The sequence below is a fragment of the Gopherus evgoodei genome, chromosome 9 (genome assembly GCF_007399415.2).
Source record: "Gopherus evgoodei ecotype Sinaloan lineage chromosome 9, rGopEvg1_v1.p, whole genome shotgun sequence".
Lineage (NCBI taxonomy): Eukaryota > Metazoa > Chordata > Testudines > Testudinidae > Gopherus > Gopherus evgoodei.
The window spans coordinates 11,909,616-11,934,749 of NC_044330.1; the positions used below are offsets into that span (position 1 = coordinate 11,909,616).

Sequence of the window (25,134 nt, forward strand, 5' to 3'; positions counted from 1 at the left end):
AAGCAAGCCTATTAAAACATGAAATGGGTTTAATTTATTCTTAACAGAGAAATTGTAGAGGCAAGTTAGGCACTTGAATTTAAAATAAATAAAAAACCACCCAAAAACTCCAGTGTATCCTGATTTAAAACCTGTTAAAGAATTTGATACAAAAAATAAAGATCTATGATCACAGGCAAAGCCAATGTTATAAACTACATGGACACCCTATTTACTAATGTCTATCTCTACTCAAGTTACCAAGCACGTTCCTTCTAGGTATGCCAACTCCCGGCCACTAACAAGATATTTGAAAAGAAGTTGCATTCTCAAGCATATTTTGTAATTTATAGCTGAAACAGTATATAAGGGGAAATTTATTATGGAGTACTTGTTTTTTTCCAGGGTATCCAATCATAAATGTATAATAGAAATCAATATTATTTTAGCAAATTTTGAATGTGAATTTAAGGTATTTAGTGTTTAAATCAGCGGTAGGCAACCTATGGCACACGTGTCGAAGGTGGCACGCAAGCTGACTTTCAGTGGCACTCACACTGCCTAGGTCCTGGCCACCAGTCTGGGGGCTCTGCATTTTAAATTTAATTTTAAAGGAAGCTTCTTAAACATTTTAAAAACCTTATTTAATTTACATACAACAATAGTTTAGTTATATATTATAGACTTATAGAAAGAGACGGTCAAAAAACATTAAAATGTATTACTGGCACGTGAAACCTTAAATCTAAGTGAATAAATGAAGGCTCGGCACAGCACTTCTGAAAGGTTGCCAACCCCTGGTCTAAATACATGCAAATCTACCTTCTGAATAGCTAGTTGGTGTTTGTTTTTTAGGAATGGTACCTAGTTAAAGAAAAACGTCTAGAAATATTCTGGAATGACGTGTATTTGAGACAAATAAGTTCTGTAGGTTGAAGAGGGCCAATTTTTATCTTTTAACTGTATGAATTCTGCACGTAAATCTTGCACAACTTTGTGCAGAACTAGTAACAAGGATCTCATTCTTACTACTGCAGAGAAATTTTTTACACATGCACTGTATTTATACAAACTTACACTGGACAATTTCTTACATTACAAATTTACAATCAATACAGACAGAAACAAAGTTAACCACGTAGTTGCTGGCTATTTTACCCTTATAGCTTTCACAGTCTAAGCTCTCTCTCCTCTCATGCTACATCTAAATATTGTTCAGGTCAGAAATATGACTATGGACTTAAGGAATCGGAATGAATTTATAAGGAAGATAACATGAGGATGGCAGTGTGCAATCCGAAAAGGTTTGTGAGAAGTTTTCAAAATGAGTGTATTTATAATGTACCATAATAAAGATTTAGATACACACATGGGAGGGGAATTTTAGAATTTCTGGAATTAGAGTACATTCCCTCAACCCTATCAGCAATGTAAAGCTAACTATAAATCTATGGTTCAGTCTTGCTATAACTGAAATCAATGGCATACCCCATTTTAACAGGAGCTTAATTAGTACCACAGTACCTCCAAACAAATCACTCCTTTGGGTATATTCTTAGGTGGATCCGTAAGCAGCTTCCTTTGTCACTATCCCTTAGAATGTGATATAATCTTGACAGGCAACATTTGTCAGCTGCGTGCTTCGTAAGGAATAGAAAGATGGGGTGGCAGATAGATGGGAAAAAGACAGGAAAAAAGTGGGAGATCTGTGGCAGTTATGGAGAAAATGTGACACTTGTCAGGGGAAAGGGACAGCTGTAGGACAGTTCCATAGCTAAAAGCAAAGCTGGGACCAAACAGTTGACTGGGAAAGGACAGTGTGAATATGGGGTTAGGGCAAGAACACTGGCCAGAGAGGTCAAATTTAGGAATTTGTCATAGTGGAGGAAGTGGGAGGGCTTGTCAGTGTAGCAGGTGGAATATAGGGTTGAAGGCTTGTTAAGGGAAGGGCTAAATGGATGCTTGCTGAGAGGCCACTTTTTTAGAGCATACATGGCTTCAGTAGCCCAGTGAACTTTACTGAGGATGAGTATACTCACTTAGCTGCTGAGAAGGTTAATGTGAGTTGGGGAATCCAGTTGAGAACAAACAGCCCTGTTTGCTAAAGTATAACAGTAAATTAACTACAGATTTAAAAGTGAAAATAGAAATTTGTTTTCTCTTCCATTTTTCTCATCCAGAAAGAGTTCCCTTCCTGTTCTTCATGTCAAACACACATACCTCTACATGTTGGCAGATGGAATGACCTTTAAAATGGTTACCATAACATGAAACTCCTGCCACGTGACTGAACAATCATCTTTTAAATATAGTTGTTCCCTGCCCACCCAAGCTCTAATGCCAGGAAATACCCAAAAACAAACATACCAGTCATTAAACGTGTTTTGTTGATAAAAAAATCAGTCAACTGGCATTACAATTATCCACCGCAGAATCCCTATTACAACTGTATTTAACATTACCACACGACACATTGGAAAATACATTTTAATTCTAATAAATTGACTACAGAAAAAAACCCATCAAGCTGTCTCATGTATCTGAAGGTGACTTACAAGATCTTTTTCATTTCCAAACCTCATTAAGCAATTGGTACACTTATGAGGCAAGTCTGCTGAATGCCTGAAATCCAAATGAGTTTTAAGGTCTTCAATCTGTCCTGTTGAATATTCACAATACTGACACAAATAAATCCCTTCAGATAAATGAGAATTTAAATGCTTGCAATATTCCAACATACCTGAAAAGCCTTTCCCACAGTCATCACAAACATGGGGGAATATTTTGGTGTGTTCAATAGCTACATGTCTGTTGACATTCGTATGCAGCCTACTCCTAAAGCCACACACTTGGCATACAAAGAAGTTTTTGCATTTGTCAAAGCTAATTTTGTTTACGAGGCTGTACTGTCCACGCTCCTTGTTGCTATAGCTATCACTTAATTCTATTAATCTACATGCATGCTCATTCACCACATGGCTATGCAAGTCTTCTGGATCATTGGTCTCATGCTCACAAAACTGACACAGATACTGTTCATCACAGCTGTGTTCCTGGAAGTGTAGGTACAGCTCACTGCTTGAGGAGAACTGCACGTCACACTGCTCACACCAATAAAGATGGTCATTGAAATGAGTATCTGCTATATGCTGACTGAGGTTCTCAAATATCACTGTTTTGTAGTCACAGTATTTACAGATGTAGGGATCTTCCTCATGTATTTTTACATGTTCAACCAGCAGAACTTTGCTGGAGAAACTCTCTTTACATACTCTGCAGACATTGGTATTTGTACATGTCTTATGCTTCAGGATCATATGCTGCTTTAAATCAGAGAAGTACTTGCTATTAAACTCGCACAGCTCACACTTGTATAGGCCACTACTGTTGGCTCTCAGCAAAGGCCACTTCTGCTGAGCAGTGATATTCAAAGCCTGGTTCTTCTCAAAAAGTTTACAGCTTTCAACAGGCATTTCTTCAATGTCTTCGACTTCTAGCTTTTCAGGTGAAACGGTTTGCGTCTCTATATCATGAACTTCTACAGCATTAACTTCTGTAGTCGAAATTTCTATGGTTTGAATATCTATGGGTTTCTCCTCTTCAGTTGGACTGTCACCGAATATAGGAGACTCGCACATGTCTTTATAAATTCCATTATTAGCACTTCTCTCTACAAGAGAAAATAGAAGATACGAGCAACAGTTTAAAAAAAACCCCAAAACTAAGCGTTGCAGATGGGTCAATATATTGCTTTTCATCAGCTATAGCAGTTCACAAAAGTAAAGCGCTAATATTTTCCTCAAGCCACCGAAATCAAATTTCTTTTCAATAAGGAGACCAGCTAAATGAAACACCCTTACAGGTTTATATCAATCTATAATTTTTTTTCATGATCAACATTATTTATCATAGTTACATTAAAAGACAACACACACACTTCCCCAACTTCAAAGAAAGTTTTTCAATACCCAAGCATGCATGATTTCTGCATATATACCTTTACAATTACCTTTCTTTTTTGGGTCTGTAAAGTGCAACCCCATGACATTCGACTGTGCCCCACTCCAATGAGATGTCCCGGCATGCACTGGGCTGCCATCATCATCAGTATCTAGGGTCTGTGCAGCACCATGGAATCTACCTATGAGGATAAGGGAAGTCTTGTTTTCTTCTCAATATCCCAATGTTCTCTAAAAATTTCTTTGTAATAACCTCAGATACAATGGCACTGCGGTCACAATGTAACCCACCAAATTCTACAATCAAAATACCCACCACTACAACATTATTGCCTTCATCTTCTATGCGCACAGGTAGCCAGACATGCAATGCTTTATCCTGATTCTGATGTAAGGCTGCTGAAATCAAGATAAAGCATGTTGGACTGGGGCCTGGTAATCTCTGTAGGCTACTTCCTCACGTTTAGGAGAAGGACAGCTACAATCAACTCTATGTCAATCCTGATCAAACTATACTCACATTATTTTTGTTTTTTGTCACTCGGATCAGTCCTTAGTGTCCAAAAATGATACAAGTGCACCTAGGGTTAATATTATCCAATAATGAAAACAGCATAGAGTCCTCTAGGTTTGAAAATTGAATCTTGATTTGCCAGCACAATTCAAAAAAAGAAAACCAGACATTTACACATTTTAAAATTTCCTAATGTTTAACCTGCATTTACATTTCATGTTTGTTAATCTTAATCGAGTGGATGCTCACTCTTTTCCCCAGTAGGTAAAAACAGCACACCTGGCTTCCAATAAAAGTGCAAAATTAATTGTCCTCCTCTAATAGGGTAACTTTTGTCAGCTGGTTAAAAACATTCTAAAATAGCTGGGTACCAAGGAAGTTGAACTTTTTGTACATTTTAAAAAGTGAGTCTACTTCACATTAAAAATAGTCACCTCAACATTCGAGACAGTGCCATATACTGTAGTCTGTATAATCTGGATTGAGTTAAAAACCATTAATACATAATTTTACTGAGGTTTTCCTGTATTGTAGTATAAACTGAAACTCCACTAAATTCAGCTTTCCACTAAATGTCTGATAATGGAGTTTCTAATTATTTATTCCAGAGTTCCATTGTTTTCTCTTTATCTGAAATACGTACAAAGACCTATGCTAAAGCTCTGGAAATTATTTATACCCAGATTAAAGTTGACCAATGGATTCAAAAGCTGATAAGTTTCTCTCTCTATAAACAAGTTTTATCAGTAAATAGCGATAGCTGATTATGCTGAAAAAATCTTTTACAATCCTTAGAGGAAATTTTAAATTTCTAAAGAGGCAGAACAAAAAAGTTATTCCATAAATGCTTCCAACTGCACAGTCCTTCCTATTCCAATACTTTAATTTTAATGCTGGAGATTGTTAATTTCATTGGAGAGAGACAGGAAGTGTATCCTTATATTCACTCCACCCCATACTTCATAGAATCATAGAGGGTAACACTAAGCAGTGGGTCTTTAGAAGACCAAATCAAATAGTTAAAAGGAAATTTCTGATAATGTATCCTGTTCCATCTGACACCAATCTTTGTTTACATTATTTTGACACCATTCAACAAATGTTTTAAATTGTGAAGTCCAATAGTAGTTGTAAATGCCGGGAACTGCCGGGCCTCCAATATTTCTACATTTTTATTAAACTGTTATATCTTATTGAGAAATAGAATTTCAAATAAAATTATTTAATAGCTTTCTGCCAGTCTTGGATAGTGGAAAATTAAATGTACTTACACAATGAAGTTGGGGTTTTTTTTGCATTATGTTGCTACTTTTCTGGACAGAGCTTTGATACACCTAGATAAATAGTTGTCAGAGAGGAGATTAATAATACAATAGGAAGGTAATCTTACCTCTGTTTTCAGAAATTTTTATGTCTGGCTGTTTCATAGAACAGACACTATAGCAGTGGTCAGAAAATATTCCATTGTTGTCTATATATTTGCTTACACCTGAAGAATCTAGACAGAAAAAGAAAATAAGTGTTTAAACCACAAGTTGATATAGTAACACATATCTTTAAAATACACGCACATTTACCTCAGTGGTAATATCTTTGTTTTTTAGATAGCATCCACATTTAAAAGACCATGTATGGTCTGACACTAACAATATTTAGCATTTATATAATGATTTACATCTTCAATGTACTGTATAGACATTAATGGTTTTCAAAACCACTCAACATTAGTCTAACTCTGCTCCTACTGAAATCAACAGTAAAACTCCCTTTGACTTCATTGGGAACAGAGATAGACTAAACACTTTTGATAATGTCCCCTAAACCTCAAAACACGTATGTTAGTAGTTTTGCCTCCATTTTACAGATGGGGAAAGTAGCTTTCCCCATCTGTAAAAGCTACAGAAGTAAGTAGCTTTCCCAACGCCACAGGAACAGCAAATGATTAAAGAAACATTAACAATGGCTGGCTTAAATAAAACTGTTTTAAAATTGTTTAACAGTGGATCACTCAAAGGGGACAGCGTATGTTCACATGAATGTGTTTGAATTTGCTTCTTAGTTTATGAGTTCTTCATAAATTCTGGAATTTTAGTTTTCCAGGAAACGAGAGGTTTATTTCAAGGAAAGTTACAGTAACTTACACACTGAAGTGTCAACAGTTCAAGCTCTAGACTCACCTGAGTAACGTGAAGGATGTAAAGTCTTCCTTTTCCTCTTTTTAGGATGCTCATTCATTTTGCTTCAGCCTAAATCAATTAAAAATGACAACATCCAAGAACTGGTTACACCTATTTTCTGTTGGTTTGCAATCATGGATCAGTGTTTAAAGATTAATTATTAATCTCAGTACACCAGCAAAGCACAGAAATAGACTCCCCTAAAAAGTAAATTCCTCACTACAAAAATGAAACTAACGTCCAATTCTGTGACACTAATCCGCAAGATAAAAACCTCATGTTCTGTCCCTATTTTTTTTTTCTTTTAGTTTAAGTTGAATGAGCATAGAGACTGAACTACCCTCTCATCTGTAAAGGTGGATGTGTCCAGTCAAGGCACAGACACACCAGTACAGCAGAGTGAAGAAGCCTGTACTGCAGCTTCCCAAGCTATATCTGGCTCTGAGATCAGAGCAGAGTTTACCATTTTGTGGGTTCAGATACCCAGGTATGACCAGAGGGCTTGGCTTCAGTGAGGCTCCATACGGGTACTGACATCTGCCCACATGGAGCTACCAAAAAGCTGAGAGCCATAGTTTTCTCTTTAGATATATTCACTGGTACTCTTACACAGTGTTGCCTTCTGTAAGCGGCAGTCATATATATATCAACCAAGGGTGACTACATTAAACTTAATGGGTTTCAAAATGCCAAAGTGACTTAGGCCACATCTACACTAGTGAGGTTACAGTGGCACAGCTGTACCGATACAGCTGCGCCACTCCAAGATCGCTCATGTAGCCGCTCTATGCCAATGGGAGAGAGTTCTCTGGTCAACATAATAAAACCACCCCCACGAGCAGCAGTAGCTATGTTGGTGGGAGCTCTCCTGCTGACATAGTGCTGTCCACACTGGCGCTTCTGTTGGTACAATTTATGTCACTCAGAGGTGTGTTTTTTCACACATCCCTGAGCGACATATGTTATACCAACAAGAGTAGTAGTGTAGACAAGCCCGAAGCACTAGTCCCATTGACTTGTGCTTCTTAATGACACAGGCATTTTTGAAAACCCCAATGTCTCTTAAGTTACCATTTTCTGCCTCCCGCCATCTCGAATAGTTTTCTAATATTGTGATGGAAACGACTGCTAAGCACACACAAACACTACACTCTGGTTTCATACCTCATTCCTTGGGATAGAAGAGTAATGGAGTTCACCCCATAAGGAGGGACGATCAGCACTTTGAGTCACTGTCAAGTGGTCGACATGACACAAGAAGTGGTATTTCTACAGCCAAATCCTGCTATCTTTTGTTGGAGATTACCCCTGAAGTGGGCTTTTTAGGGGAGACTCTGGAGGACTTCTCCCCAAAATGCATGAAATGTTTACATGTTGAAAATACTAGAAAGAGCCCTGGCCCACCCAACTTACTAGAGGTAATCTTCAATATCAGCAAGAGGACTAATAGCTAAGAAATTGATTGCTATACAATATCCAAATATGGAGAGAGTATCTGCAAGAGAAAAACGTAAGTTATGCAGCTGTAACATTTTAAAATCCTGTAAGCAGTGAGTGCAAAATATCAGAGTAAGAAGTATCACAAATACCAACAAAGGCTTCTGGGGAAATCAGAGATCAATTAGAAAGCAATATAAAAAGTTGGGAGTCATACAAGATATATTTATCAAAGGAACTTATTTCAACTTCTGCAGAAACTTGTTGCCTTTTGCTGCCCCATATTAGCCTATAACAGACAAACAGATGGAGATGATTCTAGAAATAGCTGACACATTGTCCATCAATGAAACACCTTCCTTTGAGGTGAAATCTCAGAATATATCATATTCTGGCTCTTCCTCTGCCTCAACATACATATACAGGGCCTGATGAAAAATACAATTTTTCCCCTTCTAAGCAGTGACACTAACTGTGGCCTCACTAGTCAGGAGGAAGAGGACAGCACATAGAAGTAGATTCTGAGAACAGATTAAGGGGGAAAGAAAGAGCCAGCTCCCCATATTCTACTCGGAAAAGTTGGGATCACTAGAGCTAATAGCTCCAGATGTAAACAGGAGAGGACAAGTATAATATTTTTAATGAAAACCCACTTCGTGTCAAACTCCACTCTGCTAGCCTGACACAGCCAGCGTTTGTGGGCCCCCCAGGGCCTATTTCCGCAGGTTTTGGGGAAAGGTGGCTGGAGAGGGGAGGTCAAGGCTTTTTGGGGCGTTGGGAGTCTGAGCCTTCACAGTCATTGTGAAGTTGGTACCTGATGAGAGATGTTCCTTGGCATGATTGTATCGAGGCTCAGAGCGCTTCGCTAGGAGCCTTTCCCCAGAGCTAACCCAGGAGCTGCCCACCACCCTGTGAACACGCACCAGGCACAGCCCCCCAGCAAGTGGCGATTTTTGGAGGGGGACAAGCTTGCCAGGGGGCCGCCACACGGCAAACCCCGGCCAACCCCCGGGGCAGGGAGGCTCCGAACGGGACCTGAAAGTCCCCGAGGCCGGAGGCTCCCCCTTTCCCAAGTCTCCCTCCAGGGGACCCACGGCCCCAGCCTGGGCCGCCGGGGATGGAAGGCGCGCTGCCCTGTGCGGTTCAGCGGGACCTTCCGGGCAAACGCGGCCTGGCGGGCCGGGAACGGGGGCCCAAGGGGAGGGCGATGGGGTAGCAGGGGGGCGTTGGGGTCAGAGCTGAGAAGAGGGGCTGGAAGGGGGAAGCCCAGGCGGGGCGGGGGAGTCCGCGGTGACTCCAGGCGGGCCGGGCCGGGAGCTCAGCCCACATCCCCGGTGCTCACCTTCCGCTCCGCGCCCTGCTGCAGGCCCCGGCCGCCGCCACCGGAACCGACAGTGGCCGCAGGGGAAGGGGCGGGGCAGGGCCCGGGCGCAGCCACCCTGGAGGCGAGCCCCCTGCGCCCCCTGCCGGCACCGCCTCCGCATCGCACCCGGCGGGAGGAAAGCAGCGCGGGCTGCTGTGCAGTGTCACCAGCAGCCCCAACGCCGTCCCCGCCATGAGGCACAGCCCTATAGCCATACCCCCCCCCCCAGCGGCCCTAACCCCTTTGCCAAGTGCCCTCTGGGGGCCCCGCCCTAGCAGGGCCGCTTTAGGAAGTGCGGGGCCCTGGCAGGGATGACTTAACCCCACCCACACCCGGCTTGTATTCCCCTGGCGCGGCTCTGAGTCTTTGGCGGCACTTCAGCGGCGGGTCCTTCGCTCGCCCCAGTTCTTCAGCGACACCGAAGGACCCGCTGCTGAAGCGTCGCCAGTGACTCAGAGTAAGCGAAGGACCGGCCGCTGAAGTACCGTTGAAGACCCGGAGAGAATGAAGGACCCGCCGCTGAGGACCCAAAGCGCCGCCCGGTGAGTAAACATTAAAAACGCGCCTCTAGCCAGTGAAGAGATTCTCACGGGACGCGGGGCCCCGATTCGGGGGGATTGGTGGAATAGGTCTAAAGCCGGCCCTGTGCCCTAGTGCCATGCTGCCCCATAGCCATCCAGGCCCTTGGCCCCACAGCCATGTTGCCCCATACCTATACCTCTCCGGGGACCCGGCCCCATAGCACACCCTCCCTGGGGACCCAGTGCAGTCACATAGCCATGGCCCCCTTCCCCCCAAGGAAAACCACCCTTATAACCATTCACGCACACCCCAGAGGAGCCACCCCTCAGGAGAACCACCCCCACAGCAATGCCACTAACCCCAGCTAACTACCAACCCCCTGCCCGAGAACCACCTTCTCCAGGTGAACTGAAGGAACCCATACCCACAGCCATACCATCATCCCCATATGGGAATAAAGGAACCCAACCCCATGTCTCCTTGGGGGGAACAACCCAAGAAGGAAATTAAGGGAGCCCTGTCCCCATGGCACTCTTACATATGGACTCCTCAGGAGAACTAAGGGATCCCACCCTCATCTGGACACCACCCAAGGGAGCTGTTCCCCCACATAGCCCTTACAAATGGACCCTGTCGTTGAGGAACCCAACCAAACTCCCATCCCTAGCCTAGTAACCCCATGGATTTACTTTTCCCACTGAGGCTACATTTTATTTTCTCTTCTTTTTAAATTCTAAATATTCCCCAGAACTGATTGCTGCTTCGTAAAGGTGCTGTCACAGGTGGTGGTGTGAGTCTTCTGTCTGGGTCAGTGCTGAGCCAAGGCCCCAGCACACCATTAGGGGGCAGTAAACTGTTAGAGGTGCCTCCTTTCACTTCACAGAATAGTATATTCATCTGTGTTCATTTGTATGGATGTGTCTTATATTTTATGTGCCAGGGTTAGGGAAAGGATTGTTACTTTAAGCAGCAGTGTCCCCACTGGAATGTTACTAGCACCAGAATGTTGCTATGGGAGCTCACCTAGAACCAAACCAAGCTTTATTGGGGTAGGATTCCATGGTAGCAAGTCTTGTGCAGTCTGAGGGATACCTTGAAACAATGGCTATGTAATAATGATGTTGAGAGAGTAACTGTCAAGAAGCCAACATGTAGACATTAAAGATGTTAACAGTGCTATGAGAGAATATTTGTCTTGTCCTAATTCTCATTTCACATTGATTTTACACCTATGTCATGTCTTCGCTTTCCTTCTGTAAATCTGCAGGTGTTGTCTATTCTTTAGGCCTATTCCTGTGTCAAGTGCAGTCAGTGTCAAAAATCTCATTTACTTCAATAGTGCAAGTAAAGCGTGTATGTTGTGTGTGTTTCAGTTTGCTTTTAAATACTAATTTAAGTGTATACTATAATGTTCATTCAAAGATCTGGATGGGATTCTTACATTTGTGTTTGAATAAACTAGGATGTATGTTTATACATTCATAATCTAATCAATCTATTTTGGATATTTCTGATGCTCCTTTCTTCATAGTATCAATGTCGGCTACTGACTGTAGAGAAAAGCTGTCATTCAAGAGCACATGAAATGAGAGCAGGAGATGGAGAAACAAACAGTTGGGACTAGCCTGTGGCAGAAAATTGAGGAGAAAACATTTGTCCCAGTCCAACCATTGGATTAGCTGAGGGTTTGTTCTGGGACAATCTGTTTGATATTCACATTGCGTTATTCCTACATTCTTTCCTGGTGATGAGACACAGGTTCCTGCTTACACACCCATTCCCAACATATCCCCTTTGAACACACACAACAGCTGCCTATTATGAAATGCTAATCAACATCAATTACATTGTTTGTATGTGACGGTATAAAGTGTAGCCAAAATTAATCAAGATGGATCTTAGACTACATGTGCCCATTTTTTAATGCTATCTATTTCTGATTTGGTAACAAGATGGAGGCCAGATATTGTGAGGCTGTACTGGAGTCTGTTTCCTTTCTCCAAAAGTATTTTCCTTGTTTTCTTTTTCTTGTTCTCTCAGATATCACATTGACAGGACTGTGTGTCAAGGCAGATCCTTCAGTTCCTTTTTGTAGAGTGGGCCTATTTCTTTTTTTTAATCCAAAGGGTGTAACTGATTTTTTGGACAGGGAAAAGTTTCACATTATCTACCTTTGCCTATTTATTGATCTGAAAAAGGCTTTTGGGAACAAGCCAATGTAAGGCTATGAAGGAGAATGAGGATGTGTAACTTCAGCCTCACTGGAGAGTGAGTCAGGTGGGTGTGTATTGTGACACAAAAGGGTCCACATGGCTAGCAACAAGTAATCAAGAGTCAGAGGTGGGAGGACATGGAGAAATGGAGAAAGGAGAAAGGGAGCCAGAAGAAAGCAGAACAGGAGGGAAGAGCCTGAGCGGACATTATGGAGATGAATGGAGGAACTCAGGAGAGGTGTATGGAGCAAGAAGGGGGAGCTTGGGAGGAGGTCATGCAACAGGCTGGGGGAACCCAAGGACAGATTATGGAGCTGGATGGAAGACTCCAGGAGGAAATCACAGAGTCAGCTATGGGAGCTCAAGGGAAGATCATGGACCTGGATGGAAGAGCCTGGGTGGAGGTCATGGAGCAGGCTGGAGGAGACAAAGGAAAGATGATGGAGCTGGATGAAGGAGCCCAGGTGGAAGTCACAGAGCTGGATGGAGGAGCCCAGGCAGAGGTCACTGAGCAGGCTCGGGAAGGCCAGGAAGTGGGCATGAAGCTGGTGAAGGACCTGTTGGCAGTGGTTGCCACTTCTGCTCTTCCCCAAAATGAGAAGACAGAATTAGAGTTTGTGACCCTACAGTTTATGATGGGGGGTAATGTACACCTGGTCGGGGAATTGCTGAGCCAACACACAGTGGAAGAGTTCCAACAGGAAGTGTTTGCTAGGTTCCCCATACCAGCATTCCGTGTGACTAGCACAGTGGCCTGTAATCAAGCGACCAGCCGCAGGGCTGAGAGAGGCCTCTCACTCCATGAACTTGGCTGTTCCGGGCAAAAGGACAGAATTTACTCACAGCTTATCTTCTTCCTGTGCAGAGCCTCCTCTTTGATAGGCTGGGTGGGGCTAGACCGATTGCTGGAGATGCTACAGCAGCTGAAGCACTGTATCTACTATATCCCAGTGGCCCTGGTTGGGGTGATTGTGCAAGAAAACCCAGAGCTGGATCTGGAGCAGGAAGTGAAGGCACTGCGGTGGCTGAAGTGCCTGCTGGATGGAGTCTTCTGTTGTGATTTGTTGCCAGGCCATGAGGGGACAGAGCAAGAGGTGCAGGTTCAGGTGGCTACCTACCAGTCAGGCCAGCCACAGCGGGCTCTAGAGGTTAAGAGAGCAGCCTGCCAGGCAATACGAGTGGCCCTGAAGTTCTGAACAGACAACATGTGAGGATGCATCAGGATTACCATGGGTAAGTCTAAGCATGGAGCACATAAGCGGCATGGGTCACAAGAGCTACATATGGGAGTTGGCTAAAGAGGAGAAGAGTTGGGTGCAGGAGGCATGGGAACAGAACGGAGATGGAAGAATAGAAATATGGCATTCTGGGTTTGGGGAAGTGGCACACAGTTACAATACACAGGAGTTGGAATTGGGGGAAAAAGACATGGGAGCAGAGTATGGGCAGGTGAGGAAGAGTACATGGGAACTGGGGAGTGGACAGCGTTGCTGCACGTGGACAAGGCAGGCTCTGCTGGAGATGGAGCATGAATGCTTGTGACATCCTCACTCCTTGCTCCCTTCATCCAAGAGCTGGGTCGAGAGAATGGGAAACACTCATTGCACTTGGAATTGGGCCCAAAATGAAATGGAAGCCAGGCAAAGGTTGTTTTGAATATTTTGAGGGGAAACTTGACATTAATGCTTTAATATTAATGGAGCTCCCCCCTGCAGTGTTCCCCCCCCCAAAATAAACAAACTATACTGCCAGTTTGATCACAAAGCATGCAATGGCTTCACTGCATTATATTTTGCATATTTTAGTCTACTGAGAGGATAAATGTATGTTATTATTTCTAACTAGAGTACTTCAGGATGGCTTCCATATCTAACCATGTCTTTTGTGGGTAAAATGTAACTGCCTGAAATCTGCCATTAACTCCTTTGTTTAGTTGCAAAGCACAATTTATCAGCTGAACATTTTACTTTACCATCTTGTGTAGCTTGGCTCATATTTTGACACCTTTCAGAAAAAGCACAGAAAAGACTCAGCAAATTCAGACAGTTCATCCTGTTTTTCGCAGCTTTGAGACTTATGACCCAATTGTGGTTTGCCTGTGTCCGGAGCGTCTCTCTATTCTAAATAGGCTCCTGTTTAGCTCTTTTAAAAACAGTGAAAACATATCTATATCTCAATACGTGTGTCTAATGTGAAATTAAATTTCATGGCAATGCTCTGAACAGTACAATGTTTGCTTTACTAGCAGAAAAGGCCATGCTATTTGCATGGGTGTAATTTGTAAAGTCACATGTGACTAACTGCTGCAAGAAAATATTAAACAGAGAATGAATACAAATACAAAACATGCACATTGCAGTTTGACAATGTATGCTCATGTGACAACTTTGGCTTATACCACCTAACTCAAACATACCCATCTCCTTCCCATTGGTAAAATTACTTAGGATATTTATCCATGTTTTCATACAATTTTGAATAACACGTTTCATTACTGTTGAAAGCATGTACCCGTTTTCATTGTGTGTCAGACAAATGGTTGCTCACTTGAGTGCCATATCGATTTGAATATGAAACTTATTACCAAGGTATGTTTCACCAGTCTCGGTATACTACTTTACCAATACCATACTCATTGCTCATCCCTTTATTCATCTGTGAATGTGAGGAAGATAATTTCAGGTTGAAAAGTCAACCTTTAATACACACATCTCCTTAGCTGCTCAGAGGGAGATTCCAGTTACCCTCATCTCACCCCTAAGAGAGGAAAGGGAAGGCAGTTCCCCATGTACTGTCTCAACCTAGCAGCAACACCTCTCTGCCTCCTGCTCCCCCAAGCTTTCTTGGTCTGGGACCAGCAACACTATTTTCCTGACTCCTCCTTCCCACTGCTCTGGGACTTTTTCTCTGCACTAGGGCCATCTGTGAAGTCAGCCCACAGGCTCTCACTCATAGCTTCCCCATGTGCACAGCCCTGAAAAATCACAAGATTGGAGGAAAAAGAATGAAGAGTACTTGTAGCACCTTAGAGACTAACAAATTTATTTGGGCATAAGCTTTTGTGGGCTAAAACCCACTTTATCAGGTGGAGGAGTTACTCTTATCATGACAGCTTCTCCTGCATGTGCCAAAATCCTCAGCACTTGCAATCAATTCATGAGAGTTTAGCAGGGGGAGCTGCCATCCAATACTCCATAACTGTGTTTTGCACCCCACTCACTCCCTGCCTTCCTCTGGCTCTCACATCCCCTTGCAACTCTAAAGCCACCTCTTGCTCCACCCACGGCCCTGCTCCTCCTCACTTACCCCATTCACAGTGGCTCTGATAGTCCTCTTGGTCCTTGGGTCCTATCTAGCCCCTTGAACCATATTGTCATGGTTAGTTTGCCTGTGGACATGGCTTCCATTCAGTTAAAAAGTGGGAGGTGGTAGCCAACTTTATTAAGGGCAGCCTCGTTTTCACCTGCACACTGACTGTAGGGAAATAGTGGCCATCTTGCAGACTTCGGGCCCACTGACAGTAATAGGAAATGGTGGCCATTTTGTTTAAGGGGAAACTTACAAGTTTAAAAAATGGCTGATGATTGAGCCTGGTGATAGCCTTTTTTGTTTAGAGTATCAGCCAGGCTTGTTGTGGTTTCCCTTGCTGCACACTAACACATATTCTATGCTTCCAAGTGGTAATCCTGAAATTTTATTATATAGATACTAAGATTAGATTGCAACCAGTCTAAAAATTGCTACAATATCCATTGGAAAGAAAGAGCGGAATAAGATGGGAAGGTGTTCCTCCAACTGCCAAGGAGCGATGGAGGGCACTACTTATCCATGCCAGGGAGAAGAGCAGTAGCTGCCCTGCTGTTAGCAAAACAGGCCTAATTTCAGTTGAGTCCTATAGGTGCTACTTTAATATAAATAATTAGGGCTGTCAATCACCAGTAACTCACAAGATTAACTCAAAATTAATTGTGATTTATCAGTTTTAATCGCTTTGTTTAACAATACCAATTGAAATTTGTTAAATATTTTTGGATCTTTTTCTACATTTTCAAATATATTTATTTCAATTACAACACCGAATACAAAGTGTACACTGCTCACTTTATATTTTTTGTTTCAAATATTTGTACTGTAAAAATGAAACAAAAGAAACAGTATTTTTCAATTCACCTCATACATCTACTGTAGTTCAATCTCTTTATCGGGAAAGTGCAACTTACAAATGTAGACTTTGTTACATAACTGCACTCAAAAAAAAACAACGCAAAACTTTAGAGCCTAGAAGTCCACTCAGTCCTACTTCTCATTCAGCCGATCACTAAGACAAAAACGTTTGTTTACATTTACAGGAGATAATGCTGCCCACTTCTTATTTACGTCACCAGAAAGTGAGAACAGGCGTTTGCATGGGACTTTTGTTGCTGGCATTGCAAGGTATTTATGTGCCGGATAGTCTAAACATTCGAATGCCCCTTCATGCGTCGACCACCATTCCAGAGGACATTCCCATGCTGATGATGCTTGTTAAAAAAAAAAAATCTGTTAATTAAATTTGTGACTGAATTCCTTGGGGGAGAATTGTAGGTCTCCAGCTCTACTTTACCCACATTCTGCTGTATATTTCATGTTCTAGCAGTCCCAGATGATGACTCAGCACATGTTCATTTTAAGAACACTTTTGCTGCAGATTTGACAAAATGCAAAGAAGGTACCAATATGAGATTTCTAAAGATAGCTACAGCACTTGACCAAGGTTTAAGAATCTGAAGTGCCTTCCAAAATCTGAGAGGGATGAAGTGTGGGGCATGCTTTCAGAAATCTTAAGAGTGATGCTCCGATGCGGAAGCTACAGAATCTGAACCACGAAAAAAGAAAATCAACCTTCTGCTGGTGGCATGTGACTCAGATGATGAAAATGAACATGCATCGGTCCACACTGCTTTGGATTGTTAGAGCAGAACCCATCATCAGCATGGACGCATGTCCTCTGTAATGGTGGTTGAAGCATGAAGGGATATATGAATCTTTAGTGCATCTGGCATGTAAATATCTTGCAACGTCAGCTACAGCAGTGCCATGAGAACACCTGTTCTCACTTTCAGGTGCTCCTGTTGTCATAGTATCTTTCCCCAATCTGAACCTTAGAATCTAAAAGTTGGGATACTAGCATGAATTCCTCTAAGCTTAATTACCTGCTTAGATCTGATAAGCTGCCACCAATCAGGAATTCCAGTGCCTGATACACTCTGGTCCCCCCCAAACCTTCCCTGGGGACCCCAAGACCCAAGTTCCTTGAGTCTTACAACACAGGGGAATAAACCATTTCCCTCCCCTTCTCCTCCCCTCCAGTATCAGAGGGTAGCCGTGTTAGTCTGGATCTGTAAAAGCAGCAAAGAATCCTGTGGCACCTTACGTCTGTTAGTCTATAAGGTGCCACAGGATTCTTTGCTCCCCTCCAGGTGTTCCCTCCCTGGGCTCCTGGAGAGATATACAGATTCAAGCTCCGTGAATCTAAACAAAGGGATTCCCCTTTCTCCTTTCTTCCTCCCAGATCTTTCCCGCCCTGGGTACACTAGGAGATCACTGTGATTCAAACTCCTTGAATCACAACACAGAGAAATCAGGTGGGTTCCCCCCCTTTCTTTCCCCCTGCCTTCTCCTTCCCTGTTAAGTACAGACTCAATTCCCTTGAGCCTCAACAAGGGGAAAAATCAGACAGGTCTTAAAAGTAAAACTTTTAATAAAAGAATAAAGAAAATCACTGTAAATTCAAGATGGAATATTACAGGGTCTGTCAGCTTCTAGAAACTGGAGAAAAAGCCTCCTCCAGCCGAAATACACATTAAAACTCTACCAGCCAGATACACATTTGCAAATAAAGGAAAAACAATCAAAAAGACTAAACTGCCTTTCTACCTTTTGTACTTACTAAATTTGAACAGAAGATTAGAGAGTCTCTAGATACGTGTGGTTACTCTCAGAACCCAGAGAGAACAAAGCAAAACCCAAAAAACACAAACAAAGGCTTCCCTCCACCGAGATTTGAAAGTATCTTGTTTCCTGATTGGTCCTCTGGTCAGGTGTCCGGTTCACTGTTTGTTAACCCTTTACAGGTAAAAGAGACATTAACCCTTAACTATCTGTTTATGACACCTGTGAACAAGAAGCGGGCAGCATTATCTCCTGCAAATGTAAACAAACTTGTCTGTCTGAGTGATTGGCTGAATAAGAAATAGGACTGAGTGGATTTGTAGTCACTAAAGTTTTACATGGTTTTCTTTTTGATTGCAGTTTTTTTTTGTACTTAATTCTATATTTGTATATTCAACTTTCATGATAAAGAGATTGCATTACAGTACTTGCACTAGGGGAATTGAAAAATAATTTTTTTACAATGTAAATATTTGTAATAAAAATAAAGGGAGCACTGTACAGAAAAGCCATTCTCTGCTCTGAGAGCTTACAGTCTAACTAGATGAGACAGACAAAAGTGGGAGGGGAAAACAGGCACTCAAAGGTGAAGTGATTTACTCACAGTCATACAAAAGGTCAGAACCAGGAACAGAACTTAGGTTTGAGCCCCCGTCTAGTTTCCCACCCATAGAGACATACTGTCCTGGTGCTCCCCACTCTAGTTTGCCTTTTAGAAGAGTTCTTGTTTCTCAATAATTAAATATTAGGGGTGGTCCATCAGCACCAATATCCTAAATACAGACGTGTGTTTTTTCCTCCAGGGCTAGGCACTTGGGGAAGCTGTGTGAGAGAGCCTGGGGGGTGGGGCTGAGAACATAGACTTTCCGTGCCACTGAGCCCTGACTTTATCTATGGTCCTAGTGCAGAGAGAGGGTCTGGGAGCAGTGGGTGCGGAGTGTCAGGGAAACTATGAGTATCAGGAAGAAAAAGCTGGGGACAAGAGGAAGTGGAGAAATTTTGCTGCTGGGTCAAGACAGTGATAGGAGAACTGCCTTCTATTTCCTATCTTAGGGGGTGATGTGAGGGGGATGGATGGACAGACTCTCTCATTTTGTATTTGAGCATACAAGGAGAACCATATTGTTAAATCTGTGCTGTTATCTATGTTGTTGATGAACAACGAAGTTTGGGCCTAATAACAAAGCTGAAAACTGTTAGGGTGAAATCCTGGTCCTATTGAAATCAATGGGAAAACTCCCAGCTTGCTAAGATCAACAGAGACTTTCACCAAGTTGCTGATACGGTTTTTACAAAAACAAACAAACAAAAAAACCCACCAGAGCAAACAATCCACCCAGGACATGTCTGTTTCTTGTTCTAAAAAAAAAAGTTTAAACGCTGATCGTATACTATACTAATAAAACACTTTGTGAACAAAGCAGTCTATTACTGTAGTTAATGATCTAGGCCAGGGGCAGGCAAACTTTTTGGCCTGAGGGCTGCATCAGGTTTTGTAAATTGTATGGAGAGCTGGTTAGGGGATGAGGTTGTGGCCCAGCCCTCACCTCCTATCTGCACCATCCAACCCCCCCAATAGTCCCCCTGAGATCCCTGCCTCATCTACACACCACCATTCCCTGTCCCCTGACTGCCTCCAGACTCCTGCCACCCCATCCAACCTCTCCTCTCATTCCTGATGGCCCCTTGCCCCATCCAACCAACCCTTCTCCTTATCCCGTCACTGCTCCAGGAACCTCTGCCCCTAACTGGCCCCGCCACCCATCCAACCCCCCTCCTTCCTGACTGTCCTCCCTGGGACCCCTGCCCCCCTTCAACCTCCTGTTCTCCCCCCAACCCCTATTCACACTCCACCACCCCAAACTCCCCTGCCCCCTATCCAACACGCACTGCTCCATGCCCCCTTACTGCGCTGCTTGGAGCACCGGCGGCTGCTGGCACTACAGTTACACTGCCCAGCTGGAGCAGGACCACGCCGCCACCACGCAACACAGAGACCAGGTCAGGCTGGGCTCTGCAGCTGTGCTGCCCTAGGAGCTCATAGCCCAGCCGCCCAGAGCATTGCGCTGATGGTGGAGCGAGTGAGCTGAGGCTGCAGGGGAGGGTGGACAGCAAGAGAGGGACCGGGGGCTAGCCTCCAAGGCCAGGAGCGTAGGGGCCAGGCAGGACTGTCCCACGGGCAGATGTGGACCGCTGGCCATAGTTTGCCCTTGTCTGATCTAGGAACTTTTATCTGCCATTTACCAGAGTATAATTTAGAACCTAATTATTTCAGGTGCTCTGTGCCCCCTGTGAGTTGCTAAGTGCCATCGCCTCCCATTAAGTTGAGAACTGAAACTCAAGGTGCTCAACACATCTCAGGATTAGCCCTCCAAAATGATCCGGAATCAGCCCCACCTAGGGTGAAATCCTAGCCCTATTTAAGTAAAGAGGAGTTTTGCTATTGATTTCATTTTTAACTTTAGAATTTTGGAGCAAATTGTGTAGTTCTTTCTGGATTAAGTCTGATTCATTACAGTTTTGTTATAAACTTTTTACTTTTATTAACTTGTAGCTATCTCCTTTAAGATGCTGTCTCTTTTCTTTACAGCTCCTGTATTACAACTGAAGATCTCAGTTATCAATGGAAAATCAATTCAGATTTTGTCCCAGTTATCTGTGTGCTACTTTTAATTTTGAAAATAGTTATTGCTTAATATGTTGCAAAACAAAACCTCTATCTGCATTGTGACATCACAAATATCTAAGAGCCACAGTGTGCTATAGCAATATGTGAAGAACTGGATGGCTCAATGTACAGATAATGGCTATAGAATGTTATGTTTTGAATTATAGCTACTAAGCAGTGACATCTGAAAGATTTCCAAGTATCATAGCTTTCTCCTGGCCTGTAAATTGTGTAATGAGCCCGGTTTGCAATATTTGTCTTAGATGATTTTTTTTCACCACAGCACTGTCCCTATATTTGTTGGACTTGCCTTTGCAACTGAAATTGATTGTAGGCTCATATGATCATTTTCATCGCCTTAGGATACAGTCCCCAGCTTTCAAGAAAGCTTTATTCCATTCTTATTTGCTTTATTTTTTATACACAGAAATTTCCTGAGATGATGAAAATACCAAGAACGTAAATGAATGGAATATTTTCTTTTTTGGTTCAGTTTTTATTGGGAACCCTCTATTAAGGGTAGCCATACTGGTTAGACCAGTGGTCCATCTAGCCCAGTATCCTGTCTTTCAACAAGCTGCTTCATAGGGAATTAAAAGAGGGCAATTATTGAGTAATCCATCCCCTGGCATTCACTCCCAGCTTCAGGCAGTTAGAGGCTAGGGATGCCCAGAGCATAGGGTTGCATCCTTGTCCATCTTGGCTAATAGCCAGTAATGGACCTCTCTTCCCCAATACACGGGGAAGTAGCTGGGACTTACCATTATAGGTCTCTATTGAGGGTTAGAGAACATATTAGATGGTACTGCCTAACTACTCCACAGAGTTTACAGGTTCTTGACTAAATTATGAGTGCCTGATTAATCATTTAATTTATGCACCCCTGATTTGGGCTGGATTCAGCTGCCATTGAAATCAGTGGAAAGACTCCAGAGGGACTGGAGCAGACACTTAGCAAGAATGTGAGTTATGGCAGAGATTATAAAACTGGGAAAAACTATACACAGAAATCTTAAAAAAAAGGTAATCAGCTTTTTCTCAGAGTATTAACATACTTCTTGTCTGCACAGGTTAGTTACCAGGCCCAAATGGAGTGTCTTTGACCCTTTAAATTGCTGGTTGGGTAAGCAAAACCAGATGCCACTAATTTATATGAATGAATAACGGAACAGCTAAAACTTCCTTTACTCTTTGGTATAAAACCAAATCATGGACAATTTTAGCCTATTTAGCCCAGGTCAAAAAGCACATTTATAAATTATTCAGAAGCCACTTGGTCTTAGGTGGGTGGAAGAGAAACTAGTAGGTAATTTACAAGGAGACAAAAATTCCAGCTACCCAGGGTGCAAAAAAGATGATCATGCATCTATCCAATCAGTCTGAAAGAAAGAGTCTTCCTTTGTTTGTACCCTTGCGTGGACTACATTGCCCTGGCAAGCTTTGCTTAATTTGTATGCACCACAGAAATTACCAGAAAATTAAGATAAAGTGTGATCAAATAATAAATGTTCCATTTCTAAATGTTTTATAAAGGGTAGTAAATGGTTAATAGATGCTATAGACATGTATGTGTACATCTGTGGAAAGTGTTATTCTGGGTTATAAAATAACCTGTGACAGATACTGCAACTGCATACAATATTTTTGGGGACTACACTGTATTAAGTTTATGTATCATTGTGGGTCCAGGATGGTATGCAATGCGGGGGAGGGGGGAGAGGGAGGGAGGAAATCATAGCTCCTTCAGCAGCTAACAGTGGAGGCTGTTAGACTAATAATGATTAACCCTTTACTAAAATATTAATCATTTACTAGCAGTTTATAAATGGAATCTTACTATGAAGTATGACCACTATTTGTATTCCCATAGTCCCTAGAGGTGCTAACCAAAATGGGTACTGTTGTGTCAGGCATTGGGAGGTTAAAGTATTTTATGGATTTCTGTTTTAAAGTTTTAGCTTACTTCTCATGAGCAGAGGCTACAGATGATGGAGAGCCTCTCTCTTATGGAAGATGTTAGTCTATTGGGTGGTCACTGAATATCTAATGGCACTTTTCACAAGAGACAGGATGTTAACTACAGGATCTCAGCCAAATCCTTATTTTAATAAGTGCATTTTAACTGTCTACATTCCAGCAACTGAATAGGATATTCTGCACCTCTTCTCAAATATCATGCATAGTCACACTAGGGTGAAAAACAGCTGCCAGGTTTCAACCCACAGGTGGTTGTATATGTATTTAAGTGTTCCATATTTTAGCTGCATGATAGGATAATTAATTTATGTATTTTAAAAGTTGCATAATTTATGGCTGAGCTCTTCAAAGACACCCAGGGGATTTGGACATGCTGGTCCTATTAATTTGATAAGCCAAATCCCTTATGCATCTTTGAAAAAAATCTCATTAACTCAAGGCAGCTTTCTCCCCCTGCAAGGCCACAAAAGGGTCCTGACCAATGGAACTGTTTTCCACTCAGGGCCGGCACCAGTGAAGGAAGCAGGTTCCTGGGGTGGCCAATAGAAAGGGGCAGCACTCCATACGTTACTGAGGCGGCATGTCCCAGTCTGCGGTGGCAATTCAGCGGTGGGTCCTTCAGGTCCCTCTCCTCCTTTGGTGGCAACTCAACCACTCCACTTATAGTCCTCGGTAGCAGTCAATCAGCTTCCCCCCCACCTTTTCTTTTTTCCGCCGCTTGGGGCAGCAAAAAAGCTGGAGCCGGCACTATTTCCGCTGGGCATGACGGGCTGTAAATGGAGGGAAATGCTCATTCTCTATAGAGCTCAGTTCTACCTGAGCTCTGAGCAACAAGACAAAAAGGTGAAGCTAGGCTGAGAGCAGCATATGATAAAGAAAGCAGTAATACTGCTAAAGCTATTTCGGGACTTCCCCAACCCTCCCTTCATGTCTAGCTTCCTACTGTACGTTAAAGAAAATAATACATAATCTCACATCTTTGCCCTCTTATTTTTCTTTACAAGATGTTTTAAACAAATTAAACAGCAAATTATATATACAGATGGGTCAGTGGGTTCACCACTTGTTAAGGTCTGGTCATCATGTGACCTGAAGTAGGGTCTTGTCCAGTTGTTTCACTTAGATTATCAAATTCCTCCAGGTCTAGATTACCGTTTAATAGGTGTAACATCTTAACAAGAATATCTCCCTTTACAAAGGCCATGATGTGAGCACTTTGTTACTAGGGTCATGTAGCAACTCAAACAAGCATGGAGATAGGAAAGAAGCAGCATTGTCAGCTTGGTACAGAATCCCTTGATGAGCCTGAACCTTGTTATAGGTTAGGCTGTGATCTCCCCTCAACCCTCCCCCCTTTTAAAAAAAATCCTTTTAGTACATCTCCCTTTGAAATAGAAAGCAGCTGCTATCACCACAAAGAAAAGGCTTACTTTAAAAAAAAAAAAAACAAAAAAAAAACAACAAAAAAACACTCTACCTTTACAAGAGCTATCAGTAGGACTGGAGTCTAAGGAGCCTTTCTGATGTCCTTACTTCATCAGTAAATAACTTCTCAAATTTGCTTTTCCTGTTCTCACAATTGGTCTTGCAGACATCACCAATACCTTTCAAATAAGCCTCACTTGATGTTGTTAGGATATGACTTTTTTGTGGTAGTTGTAGCAAAGCATTAGGAGAATTTTCAGAACATAATCAACACCTAAACATCTAAAGCCCTCTCAGAAACGGTTTGGTTGAAACTCCTCAAATTTGGGCAAACATCTATCTCGTTGTTACAGACAACACATACATTTGAAGTACAAGGTGACCTATTTTGAGGATAAAAATCAGACATAAAATGGGAATCAAGTCTCAACTTCAACTATGGAGCGACTATTGTTCTTGGACTTCGGAACAGACAATGTAATTCTTATTTCTAAGAATTTTTTTTTTTTTGGATGAACAGGTGTACACATTTTATCTGTAGCTCCTTTCTTCTTACTGTTTGGAATGCGTCAAACACAAAACGTGCTCTAAATCAGCAGAAGTTCCTTCAGTTCTACAGCATTAACTCCTCCATGAATGTGCATGTTTCAGAATACAAAACTGTGCCAACCATATTATTTTAAAATTTACTTTTTAGTATATACATTAACACTCAAAAATGTGATGAAAAACAAATACACATCATGATGAGATACAGACTGCAAAGTTAAATAAAAAGCGGACTTTTTACAGTTTCAGATAAACATAAACTACAATAAGTGCATAGGCCAAACATTTCTTGCTATTTGAGTAGTACAGGAAAAAGGAAAAAAAATGAAAATTTTAAAATGATACTGCAAGACTATATCCTCAGTACAACAACACATGCATCTTGCTGTGTCTTAAATACTTTTGGCCCAATACTAAAAT

General features: G+C 42.3%; 2 protein-coding genes across 4 annotated transcripts; one reads left to right on the forward strand and one right to left on the reverse strand.

Annotated features, from left to right (window-relative positions):
- Nucleotides 1-1,021: 1,021 nt before the first annotated feature.
- ZNF639 (zinc finger protein 639) lies at nucleotides 1,022-9,483 on the reverse strand. Of its 2 annotated transcripts, XM_030575436.1 has the most exons (6): nucleotides 9,409-9,483; nucleotides 7,794-8,124; nucleotides 6,630-6,698; nucleotides 5,843-5,950; nucleotides 3,989-4,120; nucleotides 1,022-3,649 (listed from the first exon to the last, which is right to left on the reverse strand). In XM_030575436.1, the coding sequence occupies exons 3-6, from the start codon at nucleotides 6,685-6,687 to the stop codon at nucleotides 2,502-2,504; spliced, it is 1,446 nt and encodes a 481-aa protein (XP_030431296.1). In that variant the 5' UTR covers nucleotides 6,688-6,698; nucleotides 7,794-8,124; nucleotides 9,409-9,483; the 3' UTR covers nucleotides 1,022-2,501. The 2 variants fall into 2 exon arrangements, with proteins under 2 accessions (XP_030431296.1, XP_030431297.1); XM_030575437.1 differs by lacking the exon at nucleotides 3,989-4,120.
- Nucleotides 9,484-9,574: 91 nt separating this feature from the next.
- On the forward strand, nucleotides 9,575-22,389 carry LOC115658094. 2 transcript variants are annotated; one of them, XR_004002150.1, is made up of 3 exons: nucleotides 9,575-9,971; nucleotides 13,030-13,397; nucleotides 20,686-22,388. XR_004002150.1 is itself a non-coding variant. In XM_030576608.1 (3 exons), the coding sequence occupies exon 2, from the start codon at nucleotides 12,374-12,376 to the stop codon at nucleotides 13,358-13,360; it is 987 nt and encodes a 328-aa protein (XP_030432468.1). In that variant the 5' UTR covers nucleotides 9,575-9,971; nucleotides 11,992-12,373; the 3' UTR covers nucleotides 13,361-13,397; nucleotides 20,686-22,389. The 2 variants fall into 2 exon arrangements, 1 of the variants encoding a protein (XP_030432468.1); XM_030576608.1 differs by having other exon boundaries at nucleotides 11,992-13,397; nucleotides 20,686-22,389.
- Nucleotides 22,390-25,134: the final 2,745 nt, after the last annotated feature.